Source organism: Monopterus albus, unplaced genomic scaffold (genome assembly GCF_001952655.1).
Source record: "Monopterus albus unplaced genomic scaffold, M_albus_1.0 scaffold67.1, whole genome shotgun sequence".
Lineage (NCBI taxonomy): Eukaryota > Metazoa > Chordata > Actinopteri > Synbranchiformes > Synbranchidae > Monopterus > Monopterus albus.
In genome coordinates this window covers 2,322,231-2,333,819 of record NW_018127947.1, presented here as the reverse complement: position 1 = coordinate 2,333,819, position 11,589 = coordinate 2,322,231, and the positions used below count along the sequence as shown (strand labels likewise).

Genomic DNA, 11,589 nt, shown 5'->3' with positions numbered 1-11,589 from the left:
GAATGATTGATGACACTACAACTGTCTCACACACAGAGCAACATGGCAGATTCAGGTGTGCAAGAGGAGGACGTTAATTTCCCATCTTGGATTTACAGAAAGACAACTGACAACCGACTGTGACTTGTGTAAAGACACTAACAGCACAGGAACTAAACATTTAACAGCCACATCAGGTCCCTGAGAGGCAGAAATCATCCTTACAGCACTGTTGGATGGATGAAAAATAACCTTTTCCTGTGTAAAGTGTGTCCTGAGGGTGGTGCCAGAGGACACTGTATCAGTGGGTTTGGCCTGTACGGTGGCCACAGCAGGACATTTCAGACCAGGTTTGGTTCAGAATAAGCTGGATGCTGTCCGTTGTGCCTCTTCTCCTTTACTTTAGTTCATCTTGCCAGGGGAGGGTGTTGACAGTGAGGACAACATGAAGCAGGTTGAAAACAGACTCAGTAATCTGCTGCTTTTAGTAACACACACATCGAGCAAAACCATCTTCAGTGCAAACTCTCTGTTCACCGCAGCCATCGCTCATTAGTGTAACAAGATAATCGGTGTTAGTCACATGACCTGCCAGTGGTTTTAATGTTGTGGCTGATCAATGCCAGTCTACTGTTGCAGTGGAAGTTGGTGTTGAACTATAAATCTTCCATCTGTAGGTAGGGAGGAACTGTTTTTATCCCCTTTTAGTCAAGTGCAAGTCAGGCTTGTGCATGTCAGCATGCTTACATCAGCACTGCTGATACTGAATGTCACACAGCATCCAGTGTCACTGCTGCCAAAAAACTTCCTCATCCTCTGAACATCTTTATGACAAAACGACCGACTGACACACTGTGACTCTGTCACTCTCAGTAGTTACAACCAGGGTGAAGGAAAAACTTCTATTTTCTAACTGGTTCATTAGCTGCGTTCTTGAATTAACAGTAAAATTGGCATGATGAAGCTGAAATCAGGCCAATAATTCAACTGCATGTGTGTGTATGTGAAAACTTGGCAAAGCTTTTAACACATTTCCGTGACATTACTGAAGAGTGCAACTTTCATTCAGCTTGGTCTCACCCTCCTACACCAACATGTCCTGGTGCTAATGAATGTCTCAGTGTCAACACACACACCAGAGTTGTGTGTGTGTGCGTGTGTGTGTGTATGTGTGCGTGCCAAAGCCTCCCACTCTTTAATAGGCACTTGCAGTCTCCTGTGGCCAATAACACCTGGGAGAGTGCACACACACACAGTCGAGTTTCCATCACTTCAGAGGAGCTGACATTGACTTGCATTCATTTAGGGGAGACCTGTCCTAACCCTGACCAAAATCACTTTTTGCTTACCATAAAACCTTATCCTAATCCTACCTAAACCTAAACTCTATGTCCCCACAACATGAGTAAAGTTTTTTGTGAGTTGGGCTCCTAGGAATACAAGTTATATTGTGTTTGCATTATGTTTTTATACTTTTTACAAGGTTTTGAGTCTGCCTGGGGAGGACCCTGTTTGCCGACAGTCGGCCATCAAGGCCAGCAATCCTTCTGAGCTCCTTGTGGTGAGCTGATTTGTGGTACGTTCTGATGACGCTACTTGTGTGTATAGGTTCTAGTGCTTTGTTGCCTTTATGTGACTGTTTATTTTAAGACTAAGTGTTCTTTGTTGCGCCGCGCGGAGTGGCAGCAACTTACAGCGACTAAGTGTTCTTTGTGTTCTTTTCCGTGTTTTTATGAAGTCCTGTTCTTATGGTGTTATGGTGGTTGTTCTCTATTGCTGCTGTAATACAGAAATTTCCCCACTGTGGGATCAATAAAGTACCTACTCTACTCTCTACTCTACTCTACTAATGCGTTCACACATGGAAAATAAAAGCCAAATGATAATAAAAAATAGGATGCACAGTTAACGAGGAAACCGCCTCCAAACATACTACCTTTATGCTTACTGTACACTAATAATCAGCCCGAATAAATGTGAACACACTGGTTCTGACCATATGACCCGAGGCACCATGAAGAAGAGGCCTGCCCACATTTCTGTGCCACTGTGGGCAGTGTCACAGCACATAATCACACTGACTTGTCAGGTATGTAATACCTAATCTCTGGTTATCTTGTCTGAAATGCAACAGTGTATTTGATCACACCATAGAGTTATATCATAATATACAATGACACAAACTGTACAGTGGCTTTGATCAAGTAGGACCCACCCCTGCTGTTAGGAATCCAGTCCAACAGACACTTGGTTACGACATGTTGACGTCTGTGGACAGGATGCTATTGCCAACAGCTTGACCATACCCTTCAGCAACGGAGACGGACAGATCCTGTTTAGTTACTGCATCAGTAGGTGACAAGTCCCTCAGTTTTAGTCCCTGGTGCGAGTGACATGTAATTGCCTTAATCACATCTGTTCATGTTCGCTCTCTTTTTGTTGTCTCACTTATAGCATGAGCTAGCATTAGCTCTAGCCTCTCTAAGCTAAGTGTTGCCATAATGCTGCTCATGCATTCTTACACCTTGAGTTCATTCTTGGCCCCTTCAAATACTGAACATGATATTTTGCCCAGTGATGTAGTTAGGGAATGAAGGACAGTCTAATATTTCATGGCAGTTCATCGATATGTACTGGCCTGTAATTAATCTGTAGCAGAGACAGAGTTTATTCCTGGACTGTGTGCACCCTGATGTACAGTGGTGTGAAAAAGTGTTTGCCCCCTTACTGATTTCTTATCTTTTTGCATGTTTGTCACACTGTAATGTTTCAGATCGTCAAACAAATTTATATATTAGTCAAAGATAACACAAGTAAACACATCATGCAGTTTTTAAATGAAGGTTTTTATTATTAAGGGAAAACAAAATCCAAAACTATATAGCCCTGTGTGAACAAGTGTTTGCCCCCCTGTCAAAACACTGGTTTATCGCACCTGAGTTCAATTTCTCTAGCCACACCCAGGCCTGATTACTGCCACACCTGTTCGCAATCAAGAAATCACTTAAATAGGACCTGCCTGACAAAGTGAAGTAGACCAAAAGATCCTCAAAAGCTAGACATCATGCCGAGATCCAAAGAAATTCAAAACCAAATGAGAAAGAGAATAATTGAGCTCTATCAGTTTGGAAAAGGTTATAAAGCCATTTCTAAAGCTTTGGGACTGCAGCGAACCACAGTGAGAGCCATTATCCACAAATGGCGAAAACATGGAACAGTGGAGAACCTTCCCAGGAGTGGCCGGCCGACCAAAATTACCCCAAGAGCGCAGCGACAACTCATCCAAGAGGTCACAAAAGACCCCACAACAACATCCAAAGAACTGCAGGCCTCACTTGCCTCAGTTAAGGTGAGTGTTCATGACTCCACCATAAGAAAGAGACTGGGCAAAAATGGTTTGCATGGCAGAGTTCCAAGACGAAAACCACTGCTGAGCAAAAAGAACATAAAGGCTCGTCTCAGTTTTGCCAGAAAACATCTTGATGATCCCCAAGACTTTTGGGATAATACTCTGTGGACAGACGAGACAAAAGTTGAACTTTTTGGAAGGTGTGTGTCCCATTATGTGTGGCGTATATGTAACACCGCATTTCAGAAAAAGAACATCATACCAACAGTAAAATATGGTGGTGGTAATGGGCTGGTCTGGGGCTGTTTTGCTGCTTCAGGCCCTGGAAGACATGCTGTGATAAGTGGAACCATGAATTCTGCTGTGTACCACAATATCCTGAAGGAGAATGTCCGGCCATCCGTTTGTGACCTCAAGCTGAAGCGAACTTGGGTTCTGCAGCAGGACAATGATCCAAAGCACACCAGCAAGTCCACTTCTGAATGGCTGAAGAAAAACAAAATGAAGACTTTGGAGTGGCCTAGTCAAAGTCCTGACCTGAATCCAATTGAGATGCTGTGGCATGACCTTAAAAAGGCGGTTCATGCCCGAAAACCCTCCAATGTGGCTGACTTACAACAATTCTGCCAAGATGAGTGGGCCAAAATTCCTCCACAGCGCTGTGGAAGACTCATGGCAAGTTATCGAAAACGCTTGATTGCAGTTGTTGCTGCTAAGGGTGGCCCAACCAGTTATTAGGTTTAGGGGGCAAACACTTGTTCACACAGGGCTATATAGTTTTGGATTTTGTTTTCCCTTAATAATAAAAACCTTCATTTAAAAACTGCATGATGTGTTTACTTGTGTTATCTTTGACTAATATATAAATTTGTTTGACGATCTGAAACATTAAAGTGTGACAAACATGCAAAAAGATAAGAAATCAGTAAGGGGGCAAACACTTTTTCACACCACTGTATGTCTGTACTTGGGGCCTAACCTTTATAATGCCATGCTACTTGACTTTCTGCCTTATTAAGCGCTTCATTGTTTGTCTCCACAGACCCCGCCCAAACTGTGCATCCATCTAAGTAAAGAAGGGAGACAGACTGAAACCAATGATAAGCCTGTACTGTCTGCTGTCACTCTGACCTTGGACATCCCATCTCATGACCAAAGTTCAAAGATGGGTATTTTTACTGACACACCACTGTGACTCCACTACAGACCTTTGGCCTAAACACCTGCTGGCTAACATATCTACACAACGAGTGTGCTGCACAGACAATCTGAATGAAAGCTCAGTAACTGAATGAGGTACTCTAACGTATGCAGATGTTTGCCTGCAGATCACAAAAGCTCACTAAATGTTGCTCCTTCATCACAGACAGAGAAAAGCAAGGCCTTTTCCTCAGAGAACAGAGAGAGGGACAAAGAGGCTGACTGACAACTGTGGACATGCACAACACACACCCACTCACTGTCAGCTCTCAGATAAGAAGTCTCCTGCTGCGCCAGTCGTGACTCACTGATTTCTTCTATTCTTTCTCCTGCTCTCTCTCCCTTTACACTTAGATCAGTGTGTATAAAAGCTTCACCCTCCCGTTGGTTAAAAAGAGCAGCAGCTGACCACTGAGACAATGACAGAGGACTTTGATAACAGGGCAGAAGTTGCACAGATCAACTTCCTTCCTGTCATTACGCTATGACTGACATCTGGCCAGTAGGTGTCGAGGCATGTGGATGCCAATCAGTGAAGTTTAACTGGGAAGAAAATCAATTAACAAAACCTGAAATACACAAGGTATAATAAAACTACACATTACAAATGTATATCCGATTGACAGGCTGTGAATCACCTAGCTCAGCAGCATCTGTTTTCACTGCTTAGTTTAATTAGCATTAACAAATATATTCTAAAGCATATGGAATACACGAGAAAAGGAATAAAAAGTACAATATAAACCATGCGTATCGATTGTAGCTGCCAGCAGAGATGTTGGATGTCTGATAAAAACTGTGGGGCACCAAGGCTTCTAATGAACTACTACATGCCTCATTACCGTTTCACATATTTTCTTATTATGCAGTTTTTTTTTATATTGAGAAATCACCCTTTAACATCGAAATTGTGTGTGTGAGGTTTAAGCTGAGCAGACGCTGTATGGATTCTGCCCGATTCCGTCACTCCCAACTATTTTTGGAATTCAGCCTGATCTGTATTCGTTTGACGTGCAGTGTGAGCAGGGTCCCAGCCTGATTAATCACCCGAATGACCTACAATCCAGGTTGGATTTCTGACTGCAGGAGCAGGTCCACAGTCTGAAGTTAGTTTAGTGCATGTGCACGAGTACAAACACTATAATGTAACATCAAGGAACAAACAAGATATCACATTTTGTGAACAGAATTGAAACTAGGCTACAGGCTGTATATACTAGGTTGTATTTATATACTGCCGAGGCTAATGGAGCTCTGGCAGCTCCATGCTGTGTGATGCGTCATGACCGACAGCAACAGGAGGAACACTGGCAGCAGATTATGACTATTCGTCAGCTGTGCACAGGAAATGGCTAAAGATAACGCTCTTTCTGTTGATCTCAGCTTTGATGACCATGGCCATCTACAGAACTTTGTCAGCACTGTCGATGAGCACACCTGCTCAGGGTTCTGTTTAAACAACCAGTGCGAGCGTCCACAGCGTGTCCAGCTCAGTGAACTTACAGTGAGCAGTGAAGTCATGGATTCACACACTCTACACGGCCACTAAGATTCACACAGTGTCTGCTCGGCTTTACTGTCTGAAACTTGCATGTGAAGTTTTTTCCTTTCATCAGTCTTTACTTCTTGTTGCCGCACATTTGTTCTGATCATGTGTTTTCACATGTGTAAACATCTGTGTATGCCGAGTCAGGCTAACTAAAGTATAAAAACTGCCGTGTTGCATGATGAGAGGGCCACACAAAACTTAAAGCTGCTGCCATGGCAACGCAGGTTGGCTGGCAGTTTCCGGGTTGGAAACGTGAATGAAGCCACTCACATTGACTCGTCACAGCTTGGCTGTGTCGTACATGCCTACAACACTCCCCCCGTAACCCCTCACCGCTCCGACCAATGCTGCTCCGTGTGTTAAAACACAGCAGGGAGTTGTGTTTTTACCGGACTAATGTGAAAGTACCATCAAACTCCATCATAATGGCTGTTGCTCTGGTTCTGTTATGTACTGATATTGCGAGACAGCTTTTGCCTTGACGAGAAACATCACATCATTTCATCACACGTAAAACACTATTTATCTTCTGCATCTTGATCATGAAGTTGTGGCATGAGTCAATGACAAGTGACACATAACTCACAGTATCAGGGGTGTCACTAGCAGGAGCCTCACTTTAACCCCTCATCAGAAGACCAAGTCAGAGACTCCATTTTCAAATCTTGCTGCAATGAAACTATGGATAAAAAATTAATGTTGAATGTGTTTCCCTCAGTGCAGCATCAAGTGGCTGGATGAGCTGGCTCTGTTGAAACCAGAGCTCGGCCCCACTTAGCCCTGGGTGGAAGCTAATGGAAAGGGAGGCTGACCAGTGACCCCCCAGCTCTGCATGATAAAAGCGGGCTGAACCACGCTGAAGGAAAAACGCTATTTGTTGCACGCATACACACATCTTGCTCTCTATGTGTGCACAAATGTCCCCCGTATTTACCTCTTCTGATCACTCTTCACACATGTAGACACATCCCCCACATTAGCCAGTAAACTGAATGCGGACCAACCTGCTGGATGAAAGTATGCGCTCCATGTGGGCTAAGTAGAAGGATGGCTCTGCGTAGTGTGTCTCTGTATCGGTTCAGCTCCTCTGTCCTCATGGTAGTGAAGAGATTGGTGAAGACTTTACTGATGTTCCTGTCCACTCTCTGCAAGGCGACGTCCACACCCTGACGGGACGTCTGGTCCAGAAGGCCCTGCAGGCCGCGGATATCTGGAGTAAGAGGAAGGAGAAAAGAAGGGTTATCAACAGCACAGACATAACAGTGCCAGTCTGAAGCCTGGAGGTACAGGACGGAAAGTTATTATGGACCTCTGCCAGACATCACTGCAATCTAACACAATGTCTGACAAATGCAAATATCAGTAAATATATGAGCGAAAACACTTTCTGGGGTGACCTAATTACTGAGAGCAGAGAACTGCTTTCATCTTTGCTGATGTTCGAGGGTCCGGGGGGCATATACAGTATTCATGACCCACACAAAAAACAAAAGAGTGGGCGTCACACATGAAAATGAGAGGCATGGTGCTGACTTTTGCAAAGGCCGCCATCCACACGGCTTTGCCTAAGACCAGCATCTCCACCCCTGCAGCCACTGACGCAGGCAGCATCCATCTGTTTGAGCGGATTGTTTAGATTGCTCTCAGACTCACCCCCAAACTGCCAGAGAAGTTTCTTTCTCTGACTGATTCAGGTAAGGCAGCTGTGTTGAGTTATATTCTGTTATAGCTGGTGACAGGTTGTTTGGCCTGAACATCTCTTCCTTTATTCCTCCCCCGACCCCATCCCCATCCTTCTCTGTCTATTAGCACTGACAGCTGGCTTGTACCGAGTCCTGACTGACTCTGACTGCCACTCTCTACTCCTACACCCCTTTTTTTTCTCCACTTGTTTCATCTCACCATCCATATCTCTCAGAGTTTCCATAAACTCACTTCTTCTCTGTCATTGTTTTTGTTCTCCATTAAATTTTCTGTCTATCCTTCCATCTGCCAGTCAGTCTTACCCTCCCACTGCTCTCCAGAAAATCTGAGGGGAAAGAACAGTCACTCTAGTGGAACAACTGGGTAACTATATCATAAAATTTTAAATTCAGCTGTGTGCTTCACTGTTTCCAAGGCACCACTTGAGGCAGAGCTCTGTTAATCTACTCATGCAAACAGCTGTCTCCAAATCGTTTGTCAGCCTATTATTTTTAATCTCCTTCTTCTGGAGAATTTGAGAGAAACACTTACATTAACAGTGATGCTGCAGACTCTGAGCAAAGCATCCACGTTTGTTACACTCTGTTAGAAATTCTAATATTAATAATGCACCCTAACACCACACTTTCAAATAACTTGACCAACACATTTGCACCTGTCTATAATCTGTCTCCAGCTACTGCTCTCACTGTATTTCCATCCATCCTGCTCACACGTCAGTCATTACTCCTCTCCATAAATCAGTTGGGAAAAATGAAAATCCCTCATCTTCTTGAGCTCAAGCACTGGAACAACACAAGTGGAAGGACTAGGAAGCAATTTGCAGAGCTTCTCGATGGCCACAGTTTCTCATCAGTTTCTCCAAAGTCACTTTGAGCAAGGCACTGCAGGGGGACACACTCTCAGCAGAAAAGCCAGCACTTATCTCTAGCCATCAAAGTCACACCAATTTCTCCTCTGCAGTCGCAGGAAACTGGCAGGTAGACTGCTGGCTACAGAAAATGTCTCCGATTTAATTTAGATTTTCACGACACAAAAATGTGTCTGGTGTTTCTCAGGCAGAGTGCAAATATTCAGGGGCTGACATTTGCACTCTGTACCTGGGTAGCAAATATGCCTGAGTTCTACCAATATTATGATAAGTGGATTCAATTTGCAGTACAGGTTTTATGCTGCTCCAGCTGAGCCAGACAAACTTCTGCCATGTAGGAACACTGCTTTCAATCATTTACAACAATTAATGCCGTAAAAGTTTCTTCTAGTGCACTGTCAAACTGCCCTTGTTAATCCATCACATTTACAGTAATCCCATGCCTGCTTTACAAGTTGGCCAAGTTACAGTACTGTTGAGCGTTAATGCAGCTGTAAACACAAAGCGAGTCAGCGTATTCACACCGGATAATCTGTCCCACACAGCAGTAAAAAAGTCATTTATATTTAACCTGTATTTCACCAGGTACATTCCCAGTCGAGCTAGCGGTGTCTTTTTCAAGGGAGACCTGGCGAATGGCACAAGTTGGGGTACAAAATGTAGTCTGCCTTTTTCCTGGAAAACAGTACAACTCACTGATTGCCTAGTGCGGCACAGTGACCATCACAGAAGACAAAGATATGGTGTAGTCTAATCTGAGCATAATGAAACTGTTGAACATGGGTGGATGGCTACTTTCTGTCTACTCGCTGCAAACACAACAGGTCTACTGCCACGGTGACAGACTGCAGATGAGCACAGGTGAAGCCATGTTAAACTGGTTACTGGAACAGTAACTCTTGAACCTGGCCGCCATTAACATGCCTTCAGCTCATTAGTTTCAGGCTGGAGCAGGAAATCAGCTAATATGCTGAAAGTATTATGAAACCGATAAAATACACTGCAGACCACTTACAGAGATGAATCACCTGAGTCTGGGAGGACATGCAGATGACTCAAACTAACCAAGTAAAATAACTTTGTGACGTGCAGAAGTTAATAAACACCAGGAGCAAGGATTGTTTGTTTTTTAATAACCCGACCCTCAGCATCCTACAGTATGTGTACATGTATTTATTCCTGTCAGTACTCTCACAACTGAAGCTGATTTTTCTGTTACACTAATTGCTGTTGACACTAACATTTGCTAAATGACTCAACATAAAAGTAGATGGAAAATTAGTCCTTCAGAGTTTTAATCATTTTGGTTCCGATTTAACAATTACAGTTGATTTTCATAATTCACCATAATGAATAAAGAATCCGGTCACACAAACAACTTGATTTGATTTGAATGAGCTCTTCCAAGAATCACACTCAGGGGTGTCTCATGTCATTCTGATGCTTGATTCCCATGTTTGGAGCTTCGGATCTGCATTGCAAAAGCAAGAAAAGCTAACAAGCTGGCGCACAGTTGACAGCTTTAGTTCAAGGCTGCTCAGTACTGTCCTGCCCCAACAAAACCAAAGAGCCTGAATCTGTCAGAGCAGGGAATGTAACATTCAGATGTGGCATTTGACCATTTAAACCAAACATTATATTCCAAACACAAAGCAAGGAAAGATATTCTTTGTTCCAGACTTGCCAATGTCCAAGTTGTCCCTTTCAGTTTCATGAGCCTTGCTCGTGACTCCTAAAAAGCAGCTAACTTGCCAAAAAAGGTTCATATAAGATAGCATTTTCCATCTGTTGAACTTATTGTATGTTTGCTTAAATCTAGCTCTGCTAAATGTTCCAACCGGGGGGATATTTATTAAACTGTCAAATTACTGCCAGGTCAGCAAAATACTGTGTTCAAGTTAACTGTATATTGGCCGAGCAAGACTAGTGATGTAAAGGAGCAGGGCCATGTGTGTTCATATGAATACACAGCAGCTTTACCTGATGCCTGTGCATGTACTGTGCATGTGTGGACCAAGAACGAGCACAGAAAAAAGTATAAAGTTACTGCGACTGAACTTTAATATGGTTGAAGAAATAAAAACATTTCAGGAACTGCAGTCACACAGCCTTCTACTAGTCAAATCATCTTTTCTTTTGTTCAGTAATTGAAGCCATGAAAGTCTGTAAAAGTTCCTCACATTCTTCTTTGGCAGGCAATGCAACCACTCTCTCCCTCTTCAACAAGGAGACAAGGTCTCAGGCGACTGGCAGCTGCCACACATTTCGTACCTGCCTTCTCCTGACGGTGGTAAATCAGGCGCTGAGGGTATCTGTATAGATTTCCATTCTCTTCTCTCTTCAGATTGCGTCCATGAACAGGAACGACACACACAATTTCACTGTTTAGAGGCCAAAAATGTGCCACGAAACCACAGTAAATGCCGAAATAACCTTAGGAAAAATCAACTGGACTTGGATTTCTAGATCGAAGACGTTTCACCTGTCATCCAAGAGGCTTCATCAGTTCTGCCTGACTGGTGTTGAGCCGGAGATATTTATCCCCCTCAGTGTGGTTTCAGTCCTTAGAAGGCCAACAATGTCTCTTAACGACTGAGTCGTTACAGCCCAGTATCAGAGAGAGTCTTTGGATCCTCACCTGTGAACCCACGCCTATTGTCCTGGTGGGCATGTTTGGGCAGAGCTCTCAAAACAGGGTTGTAGATGGAAGACAAGTTGTGTCTTAGTCCACCACCCCTATTTAGTGAGGGGTGTTCTATTTTTACAAAAATAGCTTCCTTGACTCCTCTCTCAAACCAGCGATGTTCTCTGGAGAGGATCTGGACTTCACTGTCCTCGAAAGAATGTCCTTTGTCCTTCAGGTGGAGGTGGACTGCTGACTCTGGTCCACTGGAGTTGGCCCTCCTGTGTTGGGCCATGCGTTTGTGGAGCGGCTGC

The 11,589-nt window shown here is 43.7% G+C and overlaps 1 protein-coding gene across 1 annotated transcript in view; it reads right to left on the bottom strand.

Annotated features, from left to right (window-relative positions):
- The window catches only part of grid1b (glutamate receptor, ionotropic, delta 1b), a 437,638-nt gene that overhangs the window by 130,476 nt on the left and 295,573 nt on the right, over positions 1-11,589 (bottom strand). The window contains 1 exon segment of the mRNA XM_020604601.1: positions 7,082-7,287. Coding sequence (XP_020460257.1) covers positions 7,082-7,287 — 206 coding nt within the window.